The sequence below is a fragment of the Lynx rufus genome, unplaced genomic scaffold (genome assembly GCF_022079265.1).
Source record: "Lynx rufus isolate CCGP_SWC_20201006 ecotype Redwood Valley unplaced genomic scaffold, mLynRuf1.p SCAF_17, whole genome shotgun sequence".
Classification (NCBI taxonomy): Eukaryota; Metazoa; Chordata; class Mammalia; order Carnivora; family Felidae; genus Lynx; species Lynx rufus.
Window position 1 is genome coordinate 35,192,477 of NW_025814831.1, and position 18,640 is coordinate 35,211,116.

An 18,640-nucleotide genomic window follows, 5' to 3' on the forward strand; every position below is an offset into this window, starting at 1 on the left:
TATCTCTCACATGCATGTTTGAAAAGGATGTTTGCATGTGTACAAATTATATCCATATTTTAATAGGCATCATGTTGAATATCAAATAAACCAATGTTTTTGCTTCTGAAAGTAACTAATTCAACCTATTGAAATTAGAAACAAATTCATAGTTTCCCTGTTCTCCCACTTTATATTTCACTATTATATATACTATTATGTTTTTACTTTTTCGTTGTAGTAGCTAATGCCTCCAGAAAAATGTTAGTACTAGAGGTGAGAGTCTGTAGATTGTCCTGTTCCAAGCTTAAAAAGCAATGTGGTGGGTATTTCACCATTAGGCAAGATGCTCCCCATTGATTTGATATTATTTATCAACTTAACAAAATGTACCTGGCTTTCTAAGAATTTTCACCACCAAGGGAAAGGTATTAAATTTATTTTCAGGTATCTTTTCTGCATCATCAAGTTGATCCTATGGTTTTTTCCTTTCATCTATTTGTGTAAGTTAATTATTTAAAAATATTTACCAACAAGGATCCATTATAAGTTAAATTTAAACTTATTAATATGGCTTATCTGGCCTTCAGGATCTGGACTCCAATTATTTAAGACTATATCCTACCCTTTACTCATTGTTGAACAAATATGCCAGAAACTTTCTCAATCACTATGATCTTTGTACCCTTTGCCAATGGAATGGCTTTTCCTCTTTCTTGGACTTCCTGGTAAATTCCCAATCATCCTTCAAGATTCAGCAACTTAAATTTTCTTCAAAATTTTTGCTTCCTCCCATCACTGCCCCTTGAATCAGGTACATCTATCACATGCTCTTGGTACCTTACTCATACTGCCATCACAGTACTTCTCATTAGATTGTAATTGATTCACTGTTCTTCCTCAGTGATAGCTTAACTCAACTTTCACTGGTCAATGGACATCTGGGTTGATTCCAGTTATTATCTGAATGCTAAAACAGTATTTGTACCTAAGCCTTTGTGTGGATACATTTTCAGTTTTCTCAGGTATGTAACCAGAAGTGGAGTTGCTGGTTCATAATATATAGGTACGTTAAGCTTTAGTAGATATTGCCAAAAATTTTCCAAAGTGGTAGTACCAATTTATACTCTATGAGAGTTTCGGCTGCTTCATAAGCTCACAAACATTTGATATTGCCAGTTTTTTTATTTTTTTAAGTCATTCTGGTGTCTCTGTAGTGGTATCTCATTTTGTTTTAATTTGTATTTCTCTGATAGGAATGATCTGAACACCTTTTCATACTTATTGACCATTTGGATTTTTTCTTTCTGTGTCTGTTCAAGTCCTTTGCCCACTTAAAAAAAAAAAAAGAACAGTCTTTTTATTAATTTGTGAGAGTTCTTTTGGATTCAAGTTTTTGTTTATACATGTATCCACATGTATATATCTCAATATCTCAAAATCAAATAATAAAATAAAATACTATTTCCTAGTCTGTTGTCTTACATTTTTACTGGACTAAGCAAAAAGTTCATTAAATGAAACCCAAGTTTTCAACCTTTTCTTGATAAAAGCACTTTAATGACAAAAATACTTGTTGTGGGGTTATTAATACATTTCCTATATTTTCAAAGATTTAATCTTGATTCAATATATAAATTTTATTATGTTATAAAATATTTAGTGTTTAACTGACACACAAAAAACTATAAAAATACTATTTTAAAGAGCTATAAAAACAGAGAACACTTCCTAATGTTTTAAGACATTCTTTCACTATATTCCTTGAATTTTTTTACTTAAATTTTCATGTAAAAGTGATACAACTAAAGCATGAAGTAACCTCTTCTTTTAAATACTGCATATTAAAATAGTTGGAATTACGAATGCTAAAAAGCAGAACATTAGGTATTGGACGTATGAACAGCCTAGTTATTAGTCTTATGCCATTCACAAACCCTCACCTGACCTATCAATATCCAGAAATATAAAACAGAAGGGTTGAATTAGGTGACTGCTAACATTTTTCCAGCTGTAAAATAAAGGCAATGAATGAGTCCATTTAACTTTTAGAATTTCGTTTTCAGATTTAAGACTTTTCTTTGATGAGCTCTCAGTATATACTTTTTTTAAATGTTATGCACTCTAAGCCAGGGCTGCCACAGAGTTGTGCACGCACAGCTACAGGAAAGTTATTTACACTGCAGTACAACCACACACATTGTGACACACTGACTAGATTCATCAGTTTGTACTCATTTTAAGAACAGTCTCAGTCCAAGATAACTATCACCCACATATCTTACCACCACCAAAGCAACACAATCTCAAGTGTTACTGAAGATACTGTAAGGATGTGAAAGTAAACGTTCAGAAAGTCTCCTTGCTATGGCACTTTTAGAACTATGAATCATGTAAATACATTAGCTATCTTAAAACTAATTTTCAGATTAATTTTTTAAAGTCCTCAACCCTTTCTCTCCCAAAGCATTTACTCTTTAAGCCACTTCTAGTTCTTTGTCTCACTCAACTCCTAAAACTTTTTAAGCTATGTATGCCTTTTTTATTCCTATTTCTTTTCACCCTTTCTGTTGTCTGTGTCACTTTCTTTAATTGGAACAATTCTGATCTCTCCTGCTTATTTCATTCTCTTTCCCACCCATTGTTCCATTCAACAAACAAAGGCCCAATAAGACAGAGAAAAGAATGATTATAATTATTTATCATGCATTCCTCCCAAACCTATACAATGAAAGTTACGCTGTATTTGTGAGTAAATAAAATCAAAGTAATGTCGGTTATTTTGATCTCTGCAAGGAAAGTAATTTTCAGAAAAACCATTTAAACTATAATAAGGAAAACCACAGAGATAATTTTTTAATTAAAAATTTTAAATTTTAATTTCATATTTAATTTCAATAATGAAAGATGAGCACAAAGAATGAGTTTCAACTAGCTCTTTTAAATTCGAGTGGACAGAAAACTTCCTCTCTAGGAACAGGACCTTAGGTCACACTCTCCTGCCCTGGGTAATAATAGACTTCTCTCAGTTACTCTTGTCCACTGTATGCACCTAAATAAATAAAATACATTCTGTGCTCATCTGAAAAAAATGCCTCCTAAGGTATTTTATAGATCTGTAGTTCTGAAAGTACTACTCTTCCCCAGAGCTCATTTTCTGTCTAGTGTCTGGGTTTAATCAAATAGATTTACTTGATGGGCTTCCAGAATTATTAGTTTTCATAATATCAAAATAACTTAAAATCCTATAATGACAGAATTCTACCCCCCAAAACAGGAAATGACTTATTTATATCTTTTTAAAACCTTCAATTTATTATTTTATTTCTAGACAGAGAGAAAATCTTAAGCAGGCTCCACGCTCAAGTGTGGAGTCTGACGTGGGGCTCGATCACACAACCCTGGTATCATGACCTGAGCTGAAATCAAGTCAGACACTTAACTGACTGAGCCACCCAGGTGCCCCTAAAACCTTCAGTTCAAAAGATGTTTGCAGAAAACATTAACACTGAACATCAACACCAACAAACAGTAGAAACTAGAACTTCAAAGTCAGCATGTTAACAAGAGAATGTCTCACTGTACATCAAATTTCAATTATTTTGGAGCTTCTATAGTTTTTAAAGAGGAAAAACTTCAAAGTATCTACAAGCAACAAATTTCAGAAGTTATATATTTATGACACCTGATTATCAGACAGAATTTTATCTCATTAGTACTCATCTCAGTTTATAATGTATAATGCTTAAAACTATACATTTATAAAAGTACTAAAACACTTCCCTTTAGTAATTTAGACAAATATTTCTCTCACTATGTAAACATAATTTATATATAAAACTAGAACTTCTTTTCATGAAACAGAGCTCTGACTCTGAACTAAGTATGTATTTTTTCAGGATAAAATGCATTTGGCAAATTTTTCCTAACACAATAAATTAGTAACATGTGATGAGTAGTAATTAATTCAAACAAGCCTTATATTCACATCAGTATTTTCCAATAATACTGCCTTACTATCGCTAACAATTAGCTTGTATATGTCAAGCAGATGTTCAGAATACATACCTCTTGTGCAAGATCTTGTGCATTGGAGATAAGAGGAAAAGGAGGACTGGCCTTGTTCATATGTACTGTGACAGCGTTGTGTATCTTAAATGCATTCTGGAAATCTTTATTTTGTACGAGTTGTAAAAGCAGTGAGATATCCTCCTGGCTCTGAGAATCTACCAAAGTATGTTGGATATGTTTAAGTGAAGAAAACAAGTCTTCCACTTCTAGTAAGAGAAGGAAAAGTATCCAAAAATTAATTGTTTCTGTTTTAATTCAACATATTTTAAGATAAACTTTCTTGAACCAATAACAATTTCTCAAAAAAAAGTTCTCAAAAAAACTCCTTGCATATATTTTTGAGTTAATTCACTGTCATTTTTAAGCAGAACTCTACAAATTATACAAAACAGAATAACATTTTTTCAAAAGTGTTTTAAGTATAAAACTAATACATATGACAAAAATAAATGAGTAGGAATACAGACATGAATAAATAAATTTAAAACCAATAGTCCCATCATCTAGAAACTTTTTTTAACATCTTAGATCATTTCCTTTTTAAACAGTACTTTTTAATTATTTTCCTACATCATCAGTCTTTTAAAAACATTATATATAATTGCTCCATTACACTAAAGTTAAGCATTCAGGTTGCTTCCCTCCAATTTTTTGCTACTATACGTAATAAGCATTTCAGTACATAACGATTGCTGAATACAAATTTGTTTGAGATTCTGATATTTTCCTAAAATAACTCCTAGAAATAGAATTTTTAAGTGAGATTCTGACCTTTTAAAGACCAAACAGCTTTCCAGGGAAGTTTTACTAATTTAATTTACATCCCATTAGCAATATTTTCCCCAATATTCAACATTACAGTTCTATAAAATCAATTTATTTAATGGAGAGGGTGAGATTTAGTAACATTTACCAGGCACTTCTTTGTGATTCATAAAACTCTTGTGAACATGAGTCTCCTAAAATTATATTGAAAGCTGTGGGCACATATTATGTGTGTGCATGCTTGTTAGTGTGCATATATAGCACATGTATTTTTCTGGGAGGGAGTTATCCCAAAATGGTTAAGAACCACGAGTTGTCTCTTCCCTGCCCCCCCAATAGATGTATGCATGTGTTTGCATACACTTTGTCACATTTGTTGGCAACAGTTTAATTTTTTCATTTGTTAGCTGTATATATAGTAGCCTTTACTACAGAAAAATTATTTCACTGTTTCTATACTTACAAACTCCTTCTCCCAGGTCATTAAATATCTGCCTATATTTCTTTTGGTTTCTACTTCATAATTAACTTTGACCTATCTGAAATTTACTTGGTAGAAATTTGAGGGGGAAACTTTAACTTCAATTTTTTTCTTCCAAGTGGTTAACAATTATTGTAATACCATCTACTGAATAATCCTTCCTGTTCCACTGATGTATGACACCACCAAATTCTTACATATAATGATCTGTTTCTAGTCCACTGGTCTAATCAGAACCACAATATCTTATTATAGTAGCATTACAGTCTTTCCTCATATTGATAATACAAGTACTTGCTCGTTACTTTTTCAAAAATGTCTTTTAACCATTCAAAATGAGTTACAGAATCACTTTTCAAGGTACTTCCCAGTGTCTCCCATTTCTGCAAAAAAGAAAAGTCCTATTGAGATTCTGACTGAAACTAAACCTGTATACAAGTCTGGGAAAAACTTACAGTGGATACTACCTGTCTCATACTCAGTCACATGGGAAAAACCCTCTCAGCTTAAGTTTTTTTTGTTAGTTTTCTTCATGTAAGGTTTGCAGAAAAGCTACTACTTCTTATACACGTATCTTATAACCTACTACTTAACAGTTAAGTTTTTCATAGATTCGAATAGTTCTTCAGCTGATTCCTGAGGTTCCTTATCTTTTCCCCCCAATCAAAACAGGTTTAGTCCTTATAAAATAAACAGATATGCTCTTTAGTAATCTAAAATAGCAAATAATCTAAAGCAGCAAATAATGGGGGGATAAAACTGGAGAGTCAAAACTGTCAATCAGATAGGCTAAGAAGCTGTGACCCAGAGCTAAATAAAACTTAATAAACAGCTAGAATTTAACCATAGCTAAGATGGCATCTTTTTTTTTTTTTTCATGTGCATTTATTTTTGAGAGAGGGACAGAGCTCGAGAAGGGGAAGGGCAGAGAGAGAAGGAGACCTAGAATCTGAAGCAGGCTCTAGGCTTTGAGCTGTCCACACAGAGCCCGATGTGGGGCTCGAAACCATGAGTTGTGAGATCATGATCTGAGCTGAAGTTGGACACTTAACCAAATGGGCTACTCATGTGCCCCTTTAAGATGGTATCTTTAACAGTAGACAGAAAGAATACAGGTAAAGGGAACTGGGAGATGTTGGTCAGAGCACAAACTTGGTTTTAAGGTGAATAAGTTCTGAGGATCTATATGATGACTATGTCAATAATACTGTGTTGTGTACTTGAAATTTGCTGAGTAGATCTTAAGCATTCTCATACTACACACAGTAACTGAGGTGATGGATGTGTTAATTAACCATGTATACATCAAATTATCACATTATACACTTTGGATAAATACAATTTTACTCGTCAAATATACTTCAATAAAGCTGGGGGGTGCAGAAAAAGGTTATGGACTATCAGATTCGACCAAATTCAAAGAGGTCACCATGGAATTACTAAGCGAATAAAGAATTTCTAAGAGCATAAAGAATTCAATAGGCTTAAACTATCTTTAGAGCAAAACAGGAAAACATTTAATTAAAAAGGAAAAAGAATTACAAAACCAACAAAGTAGTTAAGATACGTGGGAGACTATCTTAGATTTCACTGGGTGGATAATGAAATTCCTGTTTTAAAATTTTAGTAATTAAGAGCTCCGACTGGCTGTTGGGGCAATGAGAAAAATCAAGGGCTTCAGATCGCACTGCTCCCTGAAATCAATACACAACTTTATTCAGCCCAAAAGATAACCATCTATTGTCTTTTCAACCCCAAGATATTTAAACTTTTAAAGGCAAAGGAACTTTTGCATTAATCTCTTTTGTGTACCAAAGTCACCCATAAACAATACTGACATTGTAAAAAACAAACAAACAAACAAACAAACTCTATTGTTGTATCTTCCAGCTAGAATTACTGGTGTTAATTTGTTATACTGCCTTTCAGATTTTTTTTTTTTCTTTTAAATCTGGGGCACCTGGGTGGCTCAGTTGGTTAAGCATCATGATCTCACGGCTCATGATCTCATGGCTCAGATCTGTGTGCTGACAGCTCCGAGCCTGGAGCCTGCTTCGGATTCTGTGTCTTCCTTTCTCTCTACCCCTCTCCCACTCACACACTGTCTCTCTCTCAAAAATAAATAAAAATTACAAAAAAAATCCTGATCTAACTGTATAGGTCACAGAGTAAATGTTTTGCAATCTGATATTTTCCAATTTCTTTAGAATTCGTAAAATAAAATTACTGATCAGAAAACAACATTTAAAACTTTGATACATATTGACAAATTGTCCTCCAGACTGTTACTAATACTCCTACCAGCAATTAACTTGAGTGCTCATTCCTACAAATGACCAAATTATAAGGATTAATTTTTTCATTGTTGGTGACCTGGTTAGGAAAAAATATATTTCTTAGCCTAGTAGTGAGATTGAATATATTTTCACAAGGTTAACAGCCATTTGTATTTCTTCTTTCATCTTTTTTCTGCTTCTCTTTTGCCTATTTTTCTATTAGAGGTTTTTTCCCTTAATGACTGGAATGACACTGATTATATAAGTATCTTAAGTCTTATGCAGAACTTACTGAATGTAACTATCTTTTCTTGCTTTAACAAAACAATAATTTTAATTGAGGATATTTACGAGAATTACTAGAATAATGTATAAATTTTTGTCCTGAGTTCTACCTCAAACACAATCAGAATCTGTGTCTTTTTTAATGATATACGAAGTATAAATATAAATACATATGTATTAAGTTTATTATAATGTACCCTTCTGGTTAAGAACCACAGACTTAAAGGCTTTATTAACCTCAGTTACTATATTTTAAGACATGATATACTGGGTACTAAGGTAGTCAAACCTATTTTCTTCTATACTAAATGACCTTGATTGCTATATTGAGTTTTGTGTCTGTTTTTTATAGTTATTCTATTGCTGCACTGGCAACTGGTTTCTTTTGTTGCCCTCTTCTTGCTTCTATTGTAAACACAGCATATAATTCTTATTTAGAATACTGTAAGTATAAAATAAGATACTGTAGTCATATGCCATAAAGAAAGAAAAAGGGAAAGTAAGGTAGAGTACCTCAAACTAGGAATGGCTTAATGAGAGATGCAACTTAAAATCAATGACCTTATTTCAGGAGAGCAGTTAACAGTTGAGACACCGCTCAGATAGGAAATTTTGTGGAAATAGGAAATTTTGTGGTTAGTCCAAAATGGATAGCGTAAGGAATGCAGGTTCAGAGAAAGATGAAATCTGGCCAATTTGTGCATATTGAGTTCTAAAGCCACAAAGACCACCTAGGAGAGTTTAAAATCCAAGAGAAAAATAACACTTCTCAGTCAAACTGGAAATGTCTTTCACTCAGAAGGTCAGGGACCAAGGTAAGGTCTATAGGAAGAGGAATGCTATAAAGCATAATACAACAGAGTCCCAAACACGCTAAAAGACCTAGTAGCTACCTACATTAAGTAATATGTTGTGGGAGAACCTAAGGATCTTACCAATGCTAGAAATATTAAAAAACTTAACTAGGCCTAAGGTTCAAGATTATTAGGCTAACATCAAGACCAATTTAAACTTGTTATTTTTCATTCTTTACAACTTCACTCACCTCTTTGAAGTCCTAGTCACATTTTTGTTTAGTAAAAACTGTCTTCATTGAAATTATCTTTTCTTAGGAACTATCTCTAGACTTATTACATTATGAATGTTGCCAGACTGAATTGAGATCACCTGCACTTAAGCTCAGCTTTTAAAATTAAACATCGTTAACCATTTTTTGAAAACCTACAAATACGTATTCAGCCCATATTAGTCATTGCCATTAGTGAATAGTAAGATACAGAATATCAAATTATGTACATATACATTATTTTATTTAATTCTCATAAAAACCCTCAGAAATATTTCCCAATTTAAAAAAACAACTCCCAAACCCCCAACTAGAGACATATATAATTCAGATCAAATCTCTGGAGGATATAAAGCCATACAGTAAAAAATGGCACCCAGATAAAGAATCCATTTCTTCAACTTAAAAAAAAAATTTTTTTTAATGTTTATTTTGGAGAGAGAGAGAGGGAGAGAGAGCGCAAGGGGCAGAGAGAGACAGAGACACAGAAACCAAAGTAGGCTTCAGGCTCTGAGCTGTCAAGCACAGAGCCCAACACAGGGCTTGAACTCACAGACTGCGAGAACATGACCTGAGCCAAACCAGGAGCCCCCATTTCTTCAATTTCTAAGGCAGTACTTTTTCTACCACACCAAAGAAATAAAAAAAGATAATTTTTTCCCTAGATTCTAGGGCTTAATTAGGTTATCTGTTTTGGAAAAACTGTCCTGAAATGTCTTTTTGCCCAATACAGCAGCACGTAATGCACATAGGTCAGTAATCAGAGGAGCTCATACATTTTAGCTATCTTACCATGTATCTTTAGAAGGAATTTCCTCTAGTTAACTCTTTGTGAATGTTCATACATATAATGCATATAATGCATGTGTTTTACTTGCCCTACAAATGCTACTTTTATAATATTATGCAGGAAAGCTGCTCAAAGTACTCTTATCCTTCCAATCCAAGTTTCCATTAAAAATGTTCAGTGAACAAGTAGAACAGCTTAAATTAGCACTCAGGGAGTTTTTAAACTTCATTAAATATATGTAGATTGACAAGAAGATATGGACTAAAACTACACACAGTTGAAACAAATGAATATTTAAGAGAAAATAATAAGTAATAGAACCCAATGATGAAATCAGTGGGTTTTTTTTTTAAGTTTATCAATTTAAAAGACATTAAAAATGATGCTGTTTCTGTCCAGTTAAGTTTTAAAATCACATAGGAAGCAACAAATACCTACAACTTTAGTCTTAAAATATGGATCATGATAAATGAAATGGGTTCACGGTCTTTACTCAGTTCTTTACTAGAAAATTCTCAATGGAATTTTGACAAAGGTCTTTGATATTAAAGATTATGTCTAATGAAAAATTATTGTGGGTAACATCAACTCAGGGATTCTCACTTTGACACATATTCACATTTTAAGTCTTCATATAAAAATTCTTAATTTCAAAGGTCACAGTAGTTAATTGTAGGTTAAAAAAAACCCTTTGTTCCTCTATTGTACATCTTTAAAAGCACTTTACAAATACATTATCATTCAAGAACAGTTAATTTTCTATACAGTTAAAGAAATGTTCCACTGTCTGATGGAAGCTGTATCTGTTTACTTAAAGCAAATAAAAAGCCACCTAAGTTCTTCAACATTCTGTACAATTCCAGAAGGAATTTTAAAAATCCAATTGGATGCAACTAAATCATTTGTCAAATATGTACCCTCTTCTGTAATTATCAATGAAGGTAAACAATAAAGAGAGAACAGAATCCAGAGAACAGAGACTCCCTCCCCCACTCCCATAAACAGCGAGACAGACAAAGGGGAAACACAAGGAGAAGCCACATGGACAGAAAAATAGATAAATGGAGAATCACAGGGTTAGTGAGAAAGAATGACATCCGTGCAGAGTGGGGAGTGGACAAAGAAGAGAATACTGTAGCAGAGAGATAACCACAATAAGGCAGCATAGAGGGAGGACAGAAAAGGGGATACTGCAGAGGAGAAGGCAAAGGCACGTATAGGAAATCTGGGTCTGATGATAAATTCTAGTCTGCTACAGCTTCCCTACAAGAAAGTTCTTTATCTAACTTAAATTCTTTGTCCCACAGTTAGATCTATTTCTTCTCACTTGATGTTTAGTAGAAATTGTTTTAAGTTTCCATCATGTTCTCTAATGTTTCTTGTAACACTTAAATCAATTATTTATGTTAAGATTAACATAAATCAAAAATTTATGTTAATTTATCTAAAAGAAAAATTACTTACATTTGGCATTGGAATAAAATTAATCAGATAAATACAAACATACACACAAATCCACAAATTCACCCCGTGAACCCTCTCCTTTCCCCTCAGCCCTCTGTTAGTAGCCTAAAATGTAAAAGAGTGAAGATTTAAAATAGGCAACAGAAAGCAATCACCCAGAGTTGCTCTATCTGAAATTCTATCTTTGAACACCAAGACTCTAGGCAGCCATGTGGGAGAATTTTTCAGCTTTAAGGGTAAACAATAAAATTACCCAAAGAAGCTAAGGAATCTCCATCTCTGGAGAAGTTTTGAAGTAACGGTGATAACCCTGGATTAGCTCTGCTTATTTTTACTTATGCTATCATTTACCCCACATAAAAAACACAGTTTCTAGAGATCTATTCTAGCATCAAGATTCTTACATGTCATTGCTTAAATAATACAGATTCTTTTAACCTATCCTCAGAAATTTCTAGATTTCAACCAACTTTTTGACTTTTTTCTGAAACTTTTTAAGATTTCTTTTCTCCTAAACTGTACAAACTGAATATTCAGATGAAGACCTTAATATTTCTGAGTAGGAGGAAACTGTATCAGCTCCAGTATATCTATCGCTGAATCAAAATTAGAACATTCATTCAGGAAATCTTTGCTTAAATAGAGGTAGACTTCTTTTTTCTTTCCAAATTTAAGAATACAAAGTTCAGATCTTTGAATTCTGGTTGTCAGTGGACTAAGTCAAAATAATTTCTTTAAATGTTTATTTATTGAGAGAGAGAAACAGAGAGAGCACACGCGAGCAGGGAAGGGGCAGAGAGAGAGGAAGACAGAATCTGAAGCAGGCTCCAGGCTCTGAGCTGTCAGCACAGAGCCTGACAACACAGGGCTCGAACCCACGAGCAGCAAGTTCATGATCTGAACCAAAGTCTGACACTTAACCAACTAAGACACCCAAGCGCCCCAGTCAAAATTAACTTTTTAAAAAATAATCAGGGGCGCCTGGGTGGCTCAGTAGGTTAAGCGTCTGACTTTGGCTCAGGTCATATCTCGCAGTGCGTGAGTTTGAGACCTGCATGGGGCTCTGTGCAGACAGCTCAGAGCCTGGAGCCTGCTTCAGATTCTGTGTCTCCCTCTCTCTCTCTCTGCCCCTCCCTGACTCCTGCTCGCTTGCTCTCTCGCAAAAATAAGTAAACATTAAAAAAAATTAAAAAATAATCAGAAGCTCATGAAAGATCCTGAACAATATTCATTAACAAATTGGGTTACAAATTAAAAACAAATACCAGTTAAGTATATAGGCCAAAAATAGTTAAGAGAGCACAGCAAAAATCTTACCCCTAAATATGGTAAGACAATGAAAAACTGTTACTGAAGCCCCAGATCTGGGATGAGAATACGTGGGTCCTAGTTACTGCTAGATCACTTATTAGCTGCATTATAGGTCATTGGACAACCCATCTCAAGTCTATGGGCCTTTCTATAAAATGGGTGGGTTTGACTAGGATAGTATTTCTCAAACTTTGCTGCCAATCCATTAAAAAGTATACATATTTGATTTCAACCCAGCATATTCATACCTATTTGAAATATAAGATTTATAAATACTCATGTGAAATATACTTTAATATTTTCTATTTTATTCTAGTTCTTTAAAAATTACTGATAGGATGGCTAGAATTAAAAGACACATAATACAAACAGAAGCAATGATGTAGCTTAAACTGGAACCCTCAATACACTGCTGGTAAGAATGTAAAACAGTGCAGATACTGTGGAAGGTAAGGCAGTTCCTCAATAACTTGAACACAGAATTACCATATAACCCAGCAATTCCACTCCTAGGTGTATACCAAGAATTAAAAACAGGTGTTCAAACAGAAACTTGTACAGGAATATTCATAACACTATTCACAACAGCCAAAAGGTGGAAACAACCCGTTCCATCATCAGATGAATGGATAAACAAAATGTGGCATATATCCATACAATGGACTATTATTCAGCCATTAAAAAGGAATGAAGTACTAGTTTGTGTTATAACATGATGAATCCTGAAAATATTATGCTATGTAAAAATAAGCTAGTCACAAAAGGCGACATATTATATGACTGAGTTATAGGAAATTTCCAGAATAAACAAATCTACAGACAGAAAGTAGATTAGGGGTGTTGGGAGAAGACTAGGGAGTGACCGCTAATGGGTACAGTTTCTTTTTGGCGATTATGGAAACACTCTGAAATTATACAGTGGTGATGGTTGCACAATTTTGTGAATACACTAAAAACTCAGGAATTACACAGTTTAAAAGAGTGAATTTTATGGTATATGAGTATCTTAATAAATTTGTTATTTTAAAAAATAAAATGAAAATTTACCAGTTAAGATCAACAAATTAATTTCACAGACTAGAAAGTTAAAGGATCTCTGGTGGCTTCTAATTCTTACACAAGTTAAGTTCTAGGGAGGCAAATCAAAAAGGGCCCCTTAAATACAGAGAACAAACTGAGGGTTGCTGGAGGGGAGGTGGATGGGGAGATGGGCTAAATGGGTGATAGGCATTAAGGAGGGTACTTGTTGAGATGAACACCGGGTGCTATATGTAAATGATGAATCACTGGGTTCTACTCCTGAAACCAATGCTACACTGTATGCTAACTAACTTGAATTAAAAAGACAAAGTTAAATTTCAGCCAAACCTTCAGTGTGCCACATATGTATTTACATTTTTTCACTTGGTCCTCAAGAAAATCCAGAAACTGTAGTGGAGGCTCAGAAAAGTAACCTGTCTAGTGTCAACAGCAATTAAATGAAGATAAGTATTAAACTCTACATCTTACTCCAGACACCCCTTTCCAATACTCAGTGATGTGAACATATCATGACATAATGATGCAAGTCTTTGTAAGAGGAGAAAAAGCTAAAATCTATTAATTTTTTAAAAGTTGTATTTATTTGGGAGAGAGAGAGCACGAGTGTGCACATAGGGGCAGGAAAGGGGCAGAGAGGTAGAGAATCCCAAGCAGGCTTCACACTGTCGATGTGGAGCCTGATACAGGGCTCAATCCCACAAACTATGAGATCATGACCTGAGCTGAAATCAAGAGTCAGACACTTAACCAACTGAGCCACCCAGGTGCCACTTAATAGGTAAAATGAAGTTTTTGATGCATTGTATCAAAGACTGGTAACACTTAATTATTCTTCAGTAGAATGATGCTTATTTAACCACCAAACATTACATGTCTATCCACATATCCTAATGAATTTTCTATTCATGTTAGATTAGCTCTAATTTTAGCAATCTGAACACATGAGAATGTGTTGGGTTCAAATAGACCCAACATGTTAAACATTAAATCTAGTACCAATAAGTCTAATCATGTCACTCAAAGAAAAAAAAAAGTTCCTCAAAGAATGGCTAAAAGAGCTTGGTAATATCTACCACAGCTGAGCAAAAATTTAATAATAATTAGCTTCTCAGAAGTAGGCTGAACTCAAGGTTTATTGGCACTGGAAGTTTGTTTGTTGGCTTTAAGTAAATGTTGCTAAAAGCCAATCTTTAAAAAAGCTTATCACAATCTAACAAAGTTCTAGTATATCCCATGGTCAGTCAGAAGCCAAATAACATCAGAAAGAAATGTAGAAGAGATATTTTACTTTGTAACATCAAATACAGGAATACTATTGGCTTCATAGCTGAATATTCAGACACGTGGCAAAAATATGCAGATACTAATCAAAACTGAAACATGCTATTATTAATATAATGAAATATTTTATTCATCCTTAGTTTTCTGCCCCTTGGCGTATCTTTTATCTTCATACTAACAACATTTGGTGTGAATTAGCCCCTCTTCACAAATCTCAAGGGTCTCCTTATTAACCACAAAACAGATAGCTCACCATGGGTGTGTTTGGGTGGGTGGGTGTGCCTTTCCTAAGGTCTCTTCATATGTGATAGATGACTTTATTCCCTCTAAATATTCTACTGTATTTACTTGTCTACAACCTTGGCCAAAAATTACTTCTATGTGAATACAAAAACAAAAAAAACCAGTGGCACCTGTAAATTACAGGTATCTGAAAATGATTCTACTGTACTTCATTCTACTCTAACCTGCTTTCTGTTATTTTCTCAGGATTTCTCTCACAAAGTAGTTTGTTTTGCTTATGAAGAGAACAATCAGATTTTATTCGTAGCAAAGCAAGTTTTAATAGTTCATCTCAATCTTAAGGAAATCTTCCCTAATATATCAAAATTCTTATAATTTATAATATTAATATTGATCATTTATTTGAAATTAAATTCCCACATCACTATTTTCTAATTTTCAGTAAGATTCTGACTGCTTCTAAACAAGAAAATTCAGTTCATCCTTTTGGAATATTTTCTATTAATTCCATCCCTGCACTTTTATTATTATACAGTGTCTAATTTATAAATCCTTTCATTAAAAACCACTATCAGACAACTAAGTTATCAACTTTTCCAATCATGTTTTCAATTCTTAAAATAGTATTTTCTCTACTCACAGATAAATGATGATGTATCACTGGAAACTGAGGGCTCCCTCTCAAAGAAATAAATTAGTTGTTCAATTCTTAAAATAGTATTTTCTCTACTCACAGATAAAAGATGATGTATCACTGGAAACTGAGGGTTCCCTCTCAAAGAAATAAACTGGTTGTCCCATCCTTCCCTCATTTAAAACAAGGTGGCTGTTTCTGGCTGAAAAAGGCTGAGAAGGTGCCTCCTGGCATGTGTTTATTAATCAAAATATTGGCAGGGAGACACATAAAACTTTAAGGGAGTACTTCTGTTGTAGTTTGATGAGTTAGCAAATTATGCACAGGAAAAAATGGTACAAAGCTATTACACTTCATTTTAAAATGAAAAATTAAAATTTAATATATTCAAAAACTGAAACTTTAACTAAATAGCAATAACTCTATAACTTACACTAACTTTTCATGTTTCCTAGAATTAACACATTTGTGTTGAGTCTATTAACATTAAATTTACTACTTACTTCTCAAAATGTTAAATATTTTCTCCTAGTCAAGAACTGAATTACAGATACCTGGTACTACATTTTGAACTACTTTAAAATATGTGAAACAGTGGGTTTATTTTTTTTTTTGTAAATTTTTTAAAATATCTATTTATTTTTGAGAGAGACAGAGTACAAGCAGGGGAGGGTCAGAGAGAGAGGGAGACACAGAATCCGAAGCAGGCTCCAGGCTCCAAGCTCCGAGCTATCAGCACAGAGCCCAACGCGGGGCTTGAACCCAAGAACCGTGAGATCATGACCTGAGCCGAAGTCGGACGCTCAACCGACTAGGACACCCGGGCGCCCCACATGTATTTGTTTCTTTACTGAGATTACATGAATATTACCTATTAGATGGACAATTATGCCTGATCTACCTCAAGCAAATGGACAAATACTTTAATCTTAAAGAAATTTAAACAAAAAAAGGAAAAACCAATCCAGGCTTAGGCTGGATATATTACAATGTAATACAATGTAAATGTATATTCTCAATATATTCTCAATGTAAATATTCTCCGAATCATAGAGAATACTTACCAGAATATTTTAATAAAAAATAATGGGATTGGTGTGCAGGAAGGGAGGGCAGTAAGTTCAATGATCACATATTCTAAGTTTGGAAACATACATCTGATGTCAATGTCTCTTGTAGATTCAGAATGCCTATTAGTACTCTAAAGGATCTAAAGAAAGTCCTATAATAAGAGGTTTAATTTATTTAACCCACTGTTGTCAAAATTTATTTGGTCACAGAATTCTGTTTTGTTTACCTCTATTAATATCTCATACCATTAGTTTTTTGGTTTTTTCACAGAATGGAATTTGGAAATTCTGAGCCATGTTTTATGTGTATGATGCCATATGAACAGCTCCAGTTCTTCTTACTGGCAGTCATTAAAGAAAATCAAATCGATTATAAGCTACAGATGTTAATTTTATTACTATTTTACAAACTATAAGGAAATCAGAAATCCAAAATCTGAAAACTGCTTTTCAGTAATTTTGACATAAAAGTTTGAAATAAAAGGTGAGTTTCAAGGCTATGTTAGGCTACATGTAGAAATTTTTAATTCAAAGATTGTATCTAAAAACCATGTTGCAGTGACTGAATGTTTAAGCCATGTGCTTTAGCTCTATGTAACTAAAAGTAAACAATCCCTCTTTCTTCCTGTACACATTTATGTTAAGGCAAGAGAAACAAAGTAAAACATTTTCCATAATTCTGCTGTATTTACTTACCTAATATTTTCACAGCATAATGAGGACTTTCTAAGACAATTCCTTCCTCTGTATCAAATATAGGGTTATCTATTCCAGTCTTTGGAGGAATTTGGGCTAGTTTCTTAAGTCTCATGGAAGAATTAAGGTCAAGTTCTTGTTTTTTCCCTTCTTCCTCTCGCCTACGCCTCATGTCTTCCTGTTGTTGCCGAATACGTTCCAATTGTGCACTTCGACGTACTGGCATCATCCTGGTGCCCAAATCTCCGGGGCAGTCAACAGCCATCTCTCGATGCTTCTGATGTTCCTCTGGTGATGCAAGATCAACATTTTTTACTTCGCTGTCTGATTCCTCAGTAACATGCCCATTCATATGGGATGTTGTCATGGTTATCTATAAAAACCTGTACCACTTTTTATAAATCAATTTCTCCTATAAAGCCAATCTCTTGATTCTGTAGTATAAAATCCATGTTACTTCAAAAAAAACAAAAAACAAAAAACTTCTCACATCACATAATAATGCTATGAAATGTATCCATGAAGGAAATCTAAGGGGAAAAATGGGGGAAAAAAAGTGTAAGAGTTACAATATAAAAACAGATTTTACACAGCACACTTCCAATCTATGCACAATACAGTAGCTCATAAGTGTACATTTGGCTATACATATTACTTTCTTTTCATTTTACAGATAATGCTGAAGAAATCAAATATTTAAAAAAATCCTCTCCCAGGAATTTGAAACATACCATTTTTTTATAGCTGAGGAAAATCATGTATTGCAAAGTTTAGCAAAGTGGGAAAGTAAGAAAGTTTTAGGTACTAGTCTAGTAGAGAATAGGTTGCTTAAGGTATAAAGATGTTTTAGTCATCTCTGTATAGTTGTACTATACTATACACTATACTGTACATCTTTGTACAGTACTTTATTTTTTTTTTATTTTTTTTAAATTTATTTTTTTTTTCAACGTTTATTTATTTTTGGGACAGAGAGAGACAGAGCATGAACGGGGGAGGGGCAGAGAGAGAGGGAGACACAGAATCGGAAACAGGCTCCAGGCTCTGAGCCATCAGCCCAGAGCCTGACGCGGGGCTCGAACTCACGGACCGCGAGATCGTGACCTGGCTGAAGTCGGACGCTTAACCGACTGCGCCACCCAGGCGCCCCATTTGTACAGTACTTTATACTCAATTAATACACAAGA

The 18,640-nt window shown here is 33.8% G+C and overlaps 1 protein-coding gene across 1 annotated transcript in view; it reads right to left on the reverse strand.

Annotated features, from left to right (window-relative positions):
* Positions 1 to 17,967, reverse strand: part of PALS1 (protein associated with LIN7 1, MAGUK p55 family member) — a 55,738-nt gene extending 37,771 nt beyond the window's left edge. The window contains exons 1-2 of the mRNA XM_047079483.1: positions 17,454 to 17,967; positions 4,048 to 4,256 (exon numbers count right to left, since the gene is read on the reverse strand). Coding sequence (XP_046935439.1) covers positions 4,048 to 4,256; positions 17,454 to 17,820 — 576 coding nt within the window. The 5' untranslated portion in view covers positions 17,821 to 17,967. The remainder of the gene's footprint in view (positions 1 to 4,047; positions 4,257 to 17,453) is intronic.
* Between the last annotated feature and the right edge of the window lie 673 nt (positions 17,968 to 18,640).